Here is a 14,318-nt window from a genome sequence, read left to right as displayed (position 1 = left end):
CCCCCAGCGACCATCGCTTGCTGCCCAGGCCTCCGGAGGCCTCAGCAAGCCCCGTGGGGGCCTCCCCCAGCGACCATCGCTTGCTGCCCAGGCCTCCGGAGGCCTCAGCAGGCCCCGTGGGGGCCTCCCCCAGCGACCATCGCTTGCTGCCCAGGCCTCCGGAGGCCTCAGCAGGCCCCGTGGGGTCCTCTCCCAGCGACCATCGCTTGCTGCCCAGGCCTCCGGAGGCCTCAGCAGGCCCCGTGGGGGCCTCCCCCAGCGACCATCGCTTGCTCCCCAGGCCTCCGGAGGCCTCAGCAGGCCCCGTGGGGTCCTCTCCCAGCGACCATCGCTTGCTGCCCAGGCCTCCGGAGGCCTCAGCAGGCCCCGTGGGGGCCTCCCCCAGCGACCATCGCTTGCTCCCCAGGCCTCCGGAGGCCTCAGCAGGCCCCGTGGGGTCCTCTCCCAGCGACCATCGCTTGCTGCCCAGGCCTCCGGAGGCCTCAGCAGGCCCCGTGGGGTCCTCTCCCAGCGACCATCGCTTGCTGCCCAGGCCTCCGGAGGCCTCAGCAGGCCCCGTGGGGTCCTCTCCCAGCGACCATCGCTTGCTGCCCAGGCCTCCGGAGGCCTCAGCAGGCCCCGTGGGGGCCTCCCCCAGCGACCATCGCTTGCTCCCCAGGCCTCCGGAGGCCTCAGCAGGCCCCGTGGGGGCCTCCCCCAGCGACCATCGCTTGCTGCCCAGGCCTCCGGAGGCCTCAGCAGGCCCCGTGGGGTCCTCTCCCAGCGACCATCGCTTGCTGCCCAGGCCTCCGGAGGCCTCAGCAGGCCCCGTGAGGGCCTCCCCCAGCGACCATCGCTTGCTCCCCAGGCCTCCGGAGGCCTCAGCAGGCCCCGTGGGGTCCTCTCCCAGCGACCATCGCTTGCTGCCCAGGCCTCCGGAGGCCTCAGCAGGCCCCGTGGGGGCCTTCCCCAGCGACCATCGCTTGCTCCCCAGGGCTCCGGAGGCCTCAGCAGGCTCCGTAGGGGCCTCCCCCAGCGACCATCGCTTGCTCCCCAGGCCTCCGGAGGCCTCAGCAGGCCCCGTGGGGTCCTCTCCCAGCGACCATCGCTTGCTGCCCAGGCCTCCGGAGGCCTCAGCAGGCCCCGTGGGGGCCTCCCCCAGCGACCATCGCTTGCTCCCCAGGCCTCCGGAGGCCTCAGCAGGCCCCGTGGGGGGTCCACCACCACCACCATCGCTGGCTTCTGAGGACCTCCAGGAGGCTTTCGACCGTAAGGTGCTGCTTTTTACTTTTTTAAAAAAAAAATTTAAATGTTCTGCATGGGTTTTGGAGGGTAGATTTGGGCTGGGGGTATGTTTCTATGTTGCTTTGTGTTTTGTCAATATTTTTGCAGTCCCAGCATGGGACTTGCTCTGTTTATTTATTTTTACTGTATTTTTTGGTATTTAAAAATTAGTTGCTGCTTTTTACTTTTTAAAAAATGTTCTGGGTGGGTTTTGGAGGGTTGATTTGGGCTGGGAAGCATGTTTCTATGTTGCTTTGTTTTTTGGTGATTTTTTTGGCAGTCCCAGTGTGGGACTTGCTCTGTTTATTTATTTTTACTTTATTTTTTGGTATTTAAAAATTAGTTGCTGCTTTTTACTTTATAAAAAATGTTCTGGGTGGGTTTTGGAGGGTAGATTTGGGCTGGGGAGCATGTTTCTATGTTGCTTTGTTTTTTGGTGATTTTTTTGGCAGTCCCAGCGTGGGACTTGCTCTGTTTATTTATTTTTACTTTATTTTTTGGTATTTAAAAATTAGTTGCTGCTTTTTACTTTTTAAAAAATGTTCTGGGTGGGTTTTGGAGGGTAGATTTGGGCTGGGGGGCATGTTTCTATGTTGCTTTGTTTTTTGGTGATTTTTTTTGGCAGTCCCAGTGTGGGACTTGCTCTGTTTATTTATTTTTACTTTATTTTTTGGTATTTAAAAATTAGTTGCTGCTTTTTACTTTTTAAAAAATGTTCTGGGTGGGTTTTGGAGGGTAGATTTGGGCTGGGGGGCATGTTTCTATGTTGCTTTGTTTTTTGGTGATTTTTTTGGCAGTCCCAGTGTGGGACATGCTCTGCTTATATATTTTTATTTTATTTTAATTTTTGGTATTTAAAAATTAAGTGCGTCTTAACGTCCGGTGCGTCTTATGGAGCGAAAAATACGGTATACATTACAAATAACCAGTCATTCCAGTTGAAGTTATTTCAGAGACAAGATATAGGCAGACATTAATGTCAGAACAATTGGATTTCAAAGGAAGAACTGTTTGGATTTCGAAAAACCAGTAGTGAAACACAGCAAGCTAATTTACAAACTGTGAGATTTGAAAAGCTTCTCATATGACAATCAAAGTTTTTCAACAGTTATGCGGTTCTCTCTTTAAATGCTGGGTTACTTTTTATATATCAGCTCCCAGCACAAACAAAAATGTGCATACTGAGTCACCCAGCTCAATATTATGTTTCTAACAAAGGATATGAAGGTATTACACGTCAGTTTGTGAACAGGACACAATTTTAATATATGTGCTTGTTACTGGCTCCCAACCTATCATAATCAGAGCTGTGTAGCTCCCACACATGAAGTTTTTCTCCTTGAGAGGTTATTGAATCTCGTGCTCAACAGCTCTGCAATACACTGCAGGCTTACCAATTTGGAACATTGTTTTCTAGCAGTAATATCTCATGTTTCTCCGCATGCTTAAAGATGTAAATTTGTTATCTGTAATATAAATTCACAAGTGGTACTACACAAACAATTAAGAGCAACAAATACATTTTAGCAGTATGCCTCTTTTAATGTGTTGGGTGGAACCAAGATATGCTAGACAAAAGACTTGTCCTTGTTTCAACTACAGAGAATTAATGAAGTTTAAAATGGAACTGTATCATCTTCCAAAAAGCCATTGTTTATGCCAATAATTCCAGGTGTCAGCTGACTTATTAACATGAATCATTCTTTCACAACAGCAGCATCTGGTAGATCTTCTAATTGTTTGTGGAAGACAGAGTTGGTGATGCTGATGTCATACTATGAAATGCCATCACCTTCTACAGCAGCTTATGTCTACTTAATGTGTTGGTTAATCCTGTGGAAAAATACTGTATTTCACATATAAGTTTTCTCAATACAGATATGGTATATATTTTTAAATATTCTATATTTACATAGTTCAGTAATTTAGGCATCTGGCTACAGAGCCAGAAGTTGGGAGCTTGATTCCTCAGTGTGCATCCTTGACAGGGCTAGATTCAATGATCCATAGGGTCCTTTCCAGCTCTGCAATGATGGTGATTTAGACATTAAATATACCGTATTTTTCGCTCCAGAAGACGCACCTTTCCATAAGACGCACCAATTTTTTTTAGAAGAAAACAGGAAAATATAATCTGTTTTCTTCGCTCCATAAGACGCACAGACTTTCCACCCCCCCTGTTTTGTGGGGGGAAAGTGCGTCTTATGGTGTGAAAAATACGGTATTTTCCAATCCACGGCCTCCCCTGTTAGAAGAATCAGTAACCACTGATTGCAAAGAAAGACCTCTGCCTGTGATACTGGAGAACTGTGGCCAATCAAAATAGAAAATACTGAGTTAAATGTACAAATAGTCTGATTTTCAGATTCCTGTGCTCATTTGAAGAAAAACATACGAGGCATACAAAAACATGATTTCCCTGGCTAACATGCCTCTTGATTTAGCCTCCAAACTGCTCAGGTTTACATTTCTAGCAGACACCTTTTGAGAGGGAAAGTTTCAATATCTAGATGGAAGACAAAGACCTCTTCTATGTCTACTCAAAGGCACCCAATCTCTCTAGATCTCTACTTCTCTCCTACAGCTTCTCTCTTCACAAAACTTCTACATATTGTTGATTAGGGGTTCAAAGAGATTTCATTCTGTATACATATGGAACTGCTATCTATTGAGGGAGATCGTTGGTTTACTTGTTCCCAGGTTATCTCTTTTGACTTGCCGGTTTTCTAGGTTGTTAGTCAGAGGACTTTCTCAACTTTGCTACCTGCAGTCTTTTAACTAGAGATGCTAGGTCCTTAAAGCAAGAGAGAAGCTCCCCTGCTGTAAGTTCTGCTGTGAGAATGGATAGGTTTGCTTCTTTTTCTGGCAATCACACAACAGAATTACTGGTGAAGGCTAAACCATCCTGAGAACATTCCTACCCACACCTTTCTGCTCCCTTATCAGGAGCTTCTACCGTTTTGGTGTTGGTAGGACCTGCATTTGCTGGAAATGAACCAAAGTGAGGCTTGCAGTTGTCAAATCCTGTTACTTTCAATCTACCATATCTGCAGTGGATTCAGCTGTGAGCAAGTTTTTGATCAGACCTTTAAGACAAGTGAAAGAAAAAAAAATGCCCCTTGTTGCCCACTTCTGTCTCCTCCCACTTCTGGGGGTAGGTTTGACATATATTTTTTATAAATGATATTGTGCATCAGCAATATCCTATTGCAGCTTTTAAAAAATCACTTCCTCTGCACCTCCATGGCAGCTAGGGTATTGTCATATACTCATATATGGCAAACTTAAAAGTGGAAGTAGTCAAGTCAAACAGAGTTGCTTGAGCTGCATAGGCCATTTGAATGCAGCCTCTAGCAACCCTATATAGACTGATCTAGCCCACTCCAATTGAGCCCATGTAGTTAAGCTCTGAGTAGCTTTTCCTTTTTTTTTTTCCTATTTCTTTACCCTTGTTTGTGGGCTTAGGATCAGTTTTCAATATTCATTTGTTTTTCTACTTGAAGCACATGGATTTACTTTGTTCAATAAACAGAATCAGATGTTAGTGAACCACTAATGATTTTAGGTAATTAGCAGAAATGATAACAGTTGTGACTGATGTTAATTAAAACAAGATGAAGATCCTAATGTAAGCTGAAATACAGTACTAGAGCCATTCAGTTTCCTGTTCATTCTGCTCCTCTGTTCCTGTGCAGATGTAAGATCAAATGCATATTAGAGAATCATAGAATAGGAGTTGGAAGGGGCCTTTAAATCCAAATCAAAGTATACCTGGTGGATGGTTGTCTAATTTTCTCTTGAATGCCTCCAGCATTGAAGTGCTCACCCCCTCCCAAGGTCTTAGAGGGACCTTTATCTTACTCCTCTAGACAAATATCAGCAGCCTGGTAACTAGGGCAGGACAAGTGGTTGTTTGCCCCAAGACAACAAAATGTACAGAGAGCAAAACAAATAGAGATGAATCTATTGGCAAATGTGAAGAGGGAGGGGGAATAAACACCTCCAAGCCCTATTTCTTTCCCCTTTATTGAAAGGATAAACTTTCTCTTTCTTTGGGGGGGCACCACATTTGTCTCTTTTTTCTTGGTAGTGGCTTGTGCCCATGCTTTATGGCAGAGTGAGCTGGAAACGGTACCCGAGCTGCCAAAATTGCTAGTTACAGCTCTGAACATCAGTGACATACAAAACAAATCAAGCTGCCCTCTCATAATGTAACAAGACCTTTTTTAGCTCTCAGGCAGTATTTCAGTATTTTTAAGAAGTTGGGAGGAAATTACTGCTCTCCCCTTTAATATATAGTTCATGTAGCACATGTAGATCACATGTTCAGTACAAACAACTGCAATTTCTACTGACTGTTGGATAGAAGTTTACCATTCTCTCAAAGTTTATCTGTTATCAATCTTTCTCATCTCCTGTTCTATACAACCCTCTCAGCTTTTCTGGCTCCCAGCAGTTGTGGCAGATGCTGTATAGGAGAATGCTGTACACTGCAAGTGGACCAACCCTGTCTATATTGGTGTACAAAGTCATTATTCAGCCCTATCTCTTGTTTATATCAAAGGTCATCTCAGTTTTTTGTCTCATATATATTGTTCTCCTAGAATTCTTTCTGTCACCTTCTATTCCATTAGAAAGATTTTTGCACACACACACTCCAGAAGTTTAGCATATTGTCGAAACATAAAGGCTCCAAATAGTAAATCTCCACAGCCTATTTTGGTTCATTCTGAGTCTAAGAAGATAATGCCAGGGTCATCACAATGTGTTGTCAGATGGATCAAGAAAATGATTATGTTGTCATATCAACCAGCCAACACTCTATTGCCAGTTACCGAGATAAGTCACTCTACCAAGACAGCAGCCATTGCAAGTACATTTCTGCAGTGAATTTCCCTGCTTGAGAAGCATCATATGGCAATTTGGTCTTGACCTTCATCCAAAACTACCAATTTGGTATCTGATTTTAGAGGGATGGTTCCTTTGGATAGATTTTCTTTCTATAGTTCTCCAGTTGAATGAAGGTTGCCTACCCATATGCCTTCTGGAGGCCTTTGCAGATGACTAGTCTTTACCCATATGTGTGAATGTACAGAGACTATGCAGAAGAAAAATATGTTGCTTGCCTGTAACTTTCCTTATTCAAATGACCACTTGCACATTTACACAACTTACCCATTCTCCCCTGTTTAGCATCTGCAGGCAACTGATGCTCTCCTTTTTTCCCTTTTTTTTTAAACTAAGGGACACCCTACTGGTATATGTTATAATTAGGAGGGGTGTGGCTGTTCCTGGCTGCATGCTAAGTTAAATGATTAGTACACAACAAGGAACAGTTCGACCCCTCTTATATCTTCAATTTATTAACTAGCAGCAACTTGCCAATGCAATTTGTCATTTGATTTAAGCTAGTTATATAAGTAACGCAGTAGGATTTTGGCCACTGTTTGTTCATTCTGATAATCGCATTGCAAACCCCAAAGACTTTTATACCCAGTTAAAGGAGGAGGTGGAGAAACTGACACTACTGGAAGTCAGATCTGTAAAAAAAAATGGAAACAGGGCATGAAAAAGAGCTAGTTTCTCCTAAGAGATCTGACCTCATAATTTTGAAGGTGATGTTGAGAACAATATTCTTTAGACCTGAGAGCAAGGAAGAAATCTTACCTTAAAGGAGAATGCCACACTGCCTTCGAAACACTGTGGATAGATGGAGATTTCCTATACATGGTTTTGTTAGGATATTACTGATGCACATGATACATGTGTGTGATCATCCTTTATTTTTATCTAGCAGTAGAGGGCAAGGGGTGTACCTTGAAAAGGTGTTTCTGATAAAAGAGTAATCCAATTATTTTCACTCTTTGGGGGAATCTGATGAATATTTCCATTTTCTGTATATTTCAGATTCACAGCCAGTATCCAACAGAATTTGAATTCAGTCAGTATTACTTGAAGTTCTTAGCATTTCACTATGTTTCCAATAGATTTAAAACATTCCTGCTGGACTCGGACTACGAAAGACTAGAACATGGTAAGGAGGACCAGCTTTGCAGATCTTGACTTGGTTTCTTTATTTCTCTTCTAAAGTATGGCCTAAATTTAGTATCAGTGTCCAGAAGTCTTGTAATGTGGTGTTATACTGATACAACAATCTGTATAGGAAAATAAATGCACTTGTCATTTCTTGATATACTGAGATTCTTTCCTTCTTGATATACTGGAGAATTTATATCAGGTAAAATCCAAAAAACAAACCAAAAAAAAAGAGGCAAAAACATATGGCACCTTAAAGACTATTATATTTTAATGTGAGCTTTCATGGACACATCCACTTCATCATACATATAGAAAAAGAAATGAAATACAGAATGAAATACAGAAATCACAAGTAAAATATTGAAAATATTCATTGGTTTTAAGAATTCTGGGTGTCTGGTTACATCGCACATGCAGTGATTTATAGCCTGTGTTAGATGCTAGATTCTCTTGTGAACATTCTCACAGAAGACGGAAAGCAGATAACCAGGCAAGAGCAAAACAAGGAGGCATGGGGGTTGGTGATCCAAGATGAGGGGAAGAGAGGAAGAAAATATATCAAGAGTAAAAGAGGATGTGTGTGTTAGAATAGGGAATATTAACAGTTTTTACCTTTGAACCTTGTAAAGAAAGATGGATCTTCTAGTTTTGGTGGAAAATAACAGTAGATAGCAACATAAGTATTACATTTGCTAATGACTTAGGAAACCTAGACTTGTATTCAATTCATTTTTATGAAAGTCCATCTTATATATAAATTTTATCTCCACTGTTTCCCTCTGTATTCTTGATCTGTAGTAATTCATGCTTTCTGTCGTATAGTTGCCATTCAACAGGTTCTTCCACACAAGATTTTTAACTTGCAAGTATGATGCTTTATTCATGGAAGCTTTTACAAATTCCTGACATGAGATTCAGCTCTGCCCCACCCCCATTATTTTCTTTTTGCTGTTTCTGTTTTTGTTTTTCTTGCCATTTATTTAAAAACCTTGTCAGTGCCTTTCAGCTGTGAACAGCAGGAGCCCACTCTCTGGAAGCACCCAGTTGGTGTTTCCAACTATGCACAGGAAATTCCCACCCATCCACAGTGGTCAAAAAGGCAGGTGCCACTGTGAGATCCCCTCTAAAATAAGATTTCATCCTTGCTCCCAGAGCTAAAGAGTATGGTCCTTATTCCCATTTTTCAGAACTATGAAGTAGGGCCATATTTCCTTCTTCCCTTAGGAAAAGTAGGCTTTCTTACTAACCCTGGTTATTTATTTTTCAGATTTGATTTACCATCTTCTAGATTGCCTGTTTATCTCCATCCTTAAATGAGTATGCTTATCTTGGGTTAATCAAGTTTGCTTCACAATTTGTCACTTCTAAACAGTTTATGTGATTGTTAGTTAAATTACAATTAATATATCCACAGGCAGCTAAATTCCCCACATTACATGTTCCTACATGTGTCTTTCTGCAGCATTTAGTGAATCCTTCAGAGGCTGAAGCGTGAGCAGTCAAAGAGAGAGCTGTTCAATAATGTTCCTTATTGCACCCCTCTTATACTCCAAATTAGAGATGGGGTAAAGGTAAAGCTTCCCCTTGACATTTAGTCGAGTCGTGTTCGACTCTAGGGGGCGGTGCTAATCCCTGTCTCCAAGCCGTAGAGCCAATGTTTGTCTGAAGACAGTTTCCGTGGTCACATGGCCAGTGCAACTAGACAAAGAACGCCATTACCTTCCCACTGAGGTGGTACCTATTTATCTACTCGCATTTACATGCTTTCGAACTGCTAGGATTGGAAGGAGCTGGGACAAGCGACGGGAGCTCACTCCATTGCGTGGTTTTGATCTTACAACAGCTGGTCATCTAAGCTTGCAGAACAGAGGTTCTGCGGTTCAACCCGCAGCACCACCACGTCCCCAGAAATGGGGGTATTCTTATACAGATACGAATATCCCCACGCAACTGGACAACGAAGGGCTGGATAAGGTGGTCAGGCACGCCCATTTCATTAAGGACTTGCCATAGTTTGCTGTGGTCCACACAGTCAAAGGCTTTTGCATAATCAATGAAGCAGAAGTACAGTAGATGTTTTTCTGGAACTCTCTGGCTTTCTCCATAATCCAGCGCATGTTAGCAATTTGGTCTTGAGTTCCTCTGCCCCTTCGGAATCCCGCTTGTACTTCTGGGAGTTCTCGGTCCACATACTGCTGAAGCCTACCTTGCTAGCGTGTGAGATGAGTGCAATTGTGCGGTAGTTGGAGCATTCTTTGGCACTTCCTTCTTTGGGATTGGGATGTAAACTGATCTTTTCCAGTCCTCTGGCCATTGTTGAGTTTTCCAAACTTGCTGGCATATTGAATGTAGCACCTTAACAGCATCATCTTTTAAGATTTTAAATAGTTCAGCTGGAATGCCATCACCTCCACTGGCCTTGTTGTTAGCCAGGCTTTCTAAGGCCCACTTGACTTCACTCTCCAGGATGTCTGGCTCAAGGTCAGCAACTACATTGTCTGGGTTGTCCGGGATATCCAAATCTTTCTGATATAATTCCTCTGTGTATTCTTGCCACCTCTTCTTGATGTCTTCTGTTTCTGAGAGGTCCCTTCCATTTTTGTCCTTTATCATGTCCATCCTTGCACCAAAGGTTCCTCTGATATCTCCAATTTTCCTGAACAGATCTCTGGTTTTTCCTTTTCTTTTATTTTCCTCTATTTCTTTGCATTGTTCATTTAAGAAGCCCCTCTTGTGTCTCCTTGCTATTCTTTGGAAGTCTGCATTCAATTTTCTGTAACTTTCCCTATCTCCCCTGCATTTTGTTTCCCTTCTCCTCTCTGCTATTTGTAAGGCTTCCTTGGACAGCCACTTTGCTTTCTTGCATTTCCTTTGGGATGGTTTTTGTTGCTGCCTCCTGTACAATGTTACGATCCTCTGTCCATAGTTCTTCAGGCACTCTGTCCACCAAATCGAGTTCCTTAAATCTGTTCTTCACTTCTACTATGTATTCATAAGGGATTTGATTTAGATTATACCTGAGTAGCCCAGTGGTTTTTGCTACTCTTTTCAGTTTAAGCTTGAATTTTGCTATGAGAAGCTGATGATCAGAGCCACAATCAGCTCCAGGTCTTGTTTTTGCTGACGGTATAGAGCTTCTCCATCTTTGGCTGCAGAGAATATAATCAATCTGATTTCGATATTGCCCATCTAGTGATTTCCATGTGTAGAGTCGCCTCTTGTGTTGTTGGAAAAGAGCGTTTGTGGTGACTCTATTAGCCTTTGCCCTGCTTCATTTTGAACTCCAAGGCGAAAGTTCCCTGTTGTTCCTTTTATCTCTTGACTCCCTACTTTGGCATTCCAGTCCCCTAGAATGAGAAGAACATATTTCTTTGCTGTCAGTTCTAGAAGGTGTTGTAAATCTTCATAAAATTGTTCAATTTCAGTCTCCTCAGTAATGGTGCTTGGTGCATAAACTTGGATTATTGTGATGTTGAAAGGTCTGCCTTGGATTCGTATTGACATCATTCTATCATTTTTGAGATTGTATCCCATTACAGCTTTACCCACTCTTTTGTTGACTATGAGGGCTACTCCATTCTTTCTACGGGATTCTTGCCCACAATAGTAGACATGATAATCATCTGAGTTGAATTCACCCATTCCTGTCCATTTTAGGTCACTGACGCCCAGGATGTCAATGTTTATTCTTGCCATCTCCTGTTTGACCATCTCCAGCTTCCCAAGGTTCATAGATCTTACATTCCAGGTTCCTATGCAATATTTTTCTTTGCAGCATCGGACTTTCCTTTCACTTCCAGGCACGTCCACAGCTGAGTGTCCTTTCGGCTTTGGCCCAACCACTTCATTAGCTCTGGAGCTATTTGTACTTGTCCTCCGCTCTTCCTCAGTAGTATGTTGGACGCCTTTTGACCTGAGGGTCCCATCTTCCAGCGTCATATCTTTTAGCCTTTTGTTTCTGATCATGGGGTTTTCTTGGCAAAGATACTGGAGTGGAATTGCCGGTTCCTACTCCAGGTGGATTGCGTTTAGTCGGAACTCTCCACTATGACCTGTCCGTCTTGGGTGGCCCTGCACAGCATAGCCCATAGCTTCTCTGAGTTGCTCAAGCCCCTTCGCCACGACAAGGCAGCAATCCATGAAGGGGCACTTCTTCATAGCAAGAACCAAAAGTCCGAATGTTCATGGCAAGATGGGGTTTGCCAAGAGGTTACTCTCAGATCTAAAATTTTTGGCAAGATGAATTTTACCAGGCAAGCCCCATTTTGCCATAAACGTTTGGACTTTTGATACTCACTATGAAGAAGTGGGAATTACCCAGGGAAGCTCACATATTATGTGTTTTTTTAAATTTTTTATTAGTGTCTGATAAAGGCATCGCCTATTCTTGCATTTATTTTTAAAGTTACCATTGCAAACAAAAACTTTGTGGCAGATAGATGGGCCATTGTTCTTAAGCTAGCATAAATTTAACAAGCATTATTTGGGGATGGGGAATTAATTGCCCAGAGGAAGCAAATGCAGTAGGAATTGCAGCAGGTAGTGTCAGGTGTTTTATCACACTGACATAAGACATAGCCTCTCTCTACTTGTTAATCAAAAACAGTATTGGATATATGCACAAGAATCACATACATTTCCATAGTTAATTGCAACTAATTAATAAGGTGCAGAGCACAGGCTGGGTGCATGATCACACATGCAACCAACATGTACATAGCACCTTATGAACAAGATAACTCTGCACAAGAGATTAAACACAAATCAGACTTCAGAAATGGCAGCTTACAAAAGCCAGTTTCAGAAAATTTGAACCACCTAGATATTTTGGCAATACTGAAGTAGTGGTGGTGGTATTATAAAATGAGGTTCAAGAGGGAGGCAGCTGAAACAGGTTTCCTTCACATATTCTAGTCTGCATCTAGAGTCTTACATAAAGACCAAGGCTTTTTAGCACTCTGACGCCAGAATTCTATTGGTTAGTCATGCTGGCAAAAGTGCAGTGACATAAAGTGCAGCATCAAATTGCCATTTGTATTCCTCATTGCACATTAGTCACATGAGTTAGTGCACAGTAAAGGATACAAGTGGCAACTCGAAAAGTAACAACAATTTGCCGGTGGAATTGACATAAATAACCAACAGGATTCTAGCTACTGTATATGCATGAATATACTGTACTGGTTTTCTAAATAATTTTGTGTATAAAGGTAGCCTTCCTTGGCAAAACTCTGCCCTAAGCAGAACAAACTAGTTTTGTATTACTTTACCTACTGCCAAAATGTTTCTGTAATCACCTCTTAGAATGTTCATTACCTGTATGAATAACACCATTATCACTTTGAAAGTTTGCTACCAGTGTTTCCTACCATGCAATTATCACCTTATGTCTTCTATTTCGGTTGGTCGCCTCTCTTTCACCATGTACACTGCTTATATAAACTTGTAGCATAGATATTGTATTCCATGTGTCTAAGGAAGTAGGTTGGAATCCATGAAAGTTCAAATTGAGATGAATCTATTAATCCTACAGGTGCCACAATTTTGTTTTGTTATACACAGACAGGTTTCAGAAGGGGAATTTTCTTCCTGACAAAGCATCTGTGCTTCTCTAACTCTTTCTACACCAAGCACCCACACATTGATTTTCATTCTGGAAATAGAATTTCATTCAGCTCTTTATTCTCTTTTTCTTTAGGAACGCTATTTGAGGACAAAGGAGAGAAACATAGCAGAAGAGGAATATGCATATGGGAATGCATTGAAAAAATACACAAAAGAAGCCCTATTTTCTTTAATTACCTCTATGCACCCATTGAAACAGAGGTATTAAGCAGAAATGTTTCCACTTTTTTTACAATCTTGTGACCCAAATAAACTTTTCCTGTAGTGAAATGAATGTTTACTCAGTTCAGTCTCATTTGAGGCTTTCAGATAAGTAGACTGCGAGAATGTTTACTAGTCTATATGTACTTCTTTTTCTGCTTAGGAGCTGTCTGCTTGCCTATTTAAACTGTTTTTACCTTTTCTTTCTTCTTAAAAAGAACCCAAGATAGCTTATATCATTAAAGACAACATTAAAGCTAAAAACATAAGCTACAAAGCATCAAGCAATACCACACTAAAAATGGTAAACAAAAGCAACACCAAAAACACATTCACAGCAGTAGGCACAATAATCTATTTAAAAACTCGACTCAGGCAGCCAGTCACTCAGGAAAAGCTTGCCTGAAGAGAAAAATGGAAAAATGGGGCCAGCCTGGCCTTTTGTGGGAGGGAGTTCTAAAGTCTGGAAGCAGCAACAGAGAAAGCCTTCTCCCATGTGGTGGGACTGAAACAATGGGCTCTCCTAACAATCTTAACTCCTGAGCAGGCTTGTACAGGGAGATGGGGTCCTTGAGATAACTTGGACCCCAGCCATTTAGGGTTTTATAGGTTAGAGCCAGCACTTTGAATTGTGCCCAGAAATGGATTGTAAGCAAGTGGAGATGGAGTAACGGGGGTTATGTGATCCCTGTAACCAGACTCAGTTAACAATTTCACTGTTTTCTTTTGCACCCATGGAAATTTCTGGACACTTTCCAGAGGCAGAGCATGTTACATAGAGCATGTTACATTTATCCAGCCAGATGTAACTAATGTATGTATCATTGTGGCCAGATCAGACCTCTCCAGGAATGGGTGCAGCTGGCACACTAGTTTTAATTGTGCAAATGCATTCCTGGCCACTGCTGAAACCTGGGCATCCAAGCTCAGAAAGGAATGCAGGACCACCTCCAAGCTGTGCACCTGCATTTTCAGAGGGAATATAACTCCAACCAACACAGGCTGTATCCTTGTTCTTTGATCCGACTTTCAGCTGCCCAGGAGCACCTTGTCTGGATTAAATTTCAGTTTATTCACCCTCATTCAGTCCATTATCAACACCAGACACTGATCTAGGGCATGGCCAGGAACAAAAAGCACATCCAGCAGATTTGTATATTTATATGTTTATATTTATACATTGCTAGTCT

At 42.3% G+C, this 14,318-nt stretch overlaps 1 protein-coding gene and 1 long non-coding RNA gene across 8 annotated transcripts in view; one reads left to right on the top strand and one right to left on the bottom strand.

The window, feature by feature from the left end:
* Positions 1-14,318, bottom strand: part of LOC140703106 (uncharacterized) — a 117,380-nt gene that overhangs the window by 13,230 nt on the left and 89,832 nt on the right. The window lies entirely within an intron of this gene.
* SBF2 (SET binding factor 2) overlaps positions 1-14,318 on the top strand; it is a 402,592-nt gene that overhangs the window by 371,850 nt on the left and 16,424 nt on the right. For all 7 annotated transcript variants that reach the window (XM_020789925.3, XM_020789927.3, XM_020789926.3 and 4 more), the window contains 2 exons: positions 7,171-7,297; positions 13,001-13,128. In XM_020789925.3, coding sequence (XP_020645584.1) covers positions 7,171-7,297; positions 13,001-13,128 — 255 coding nt within the window. The remainder of the gene's footprint in view (positions 1-7,170; positions 7,298-13,000; positions 13,129-14,318) is intronic.

This window comes from Pogona vitticeps, chromosome 1 (assembly GCF_051106095.1).
Source record: "Pogona vitticeps strain Pit_001003342236 chromosome 1, PviZW2.1, whole genome shotgun sequence".
NCBI lineage: Eukaryota > Metazoa > Chordata > Lepidosauria > Squamata > Agamidae > Pogona > Pogona vitticeps.
Note: the sequence above shows the minus strand (reverse complement) of the source record. Positions and strands in the feature narration are given on the sequence as shown.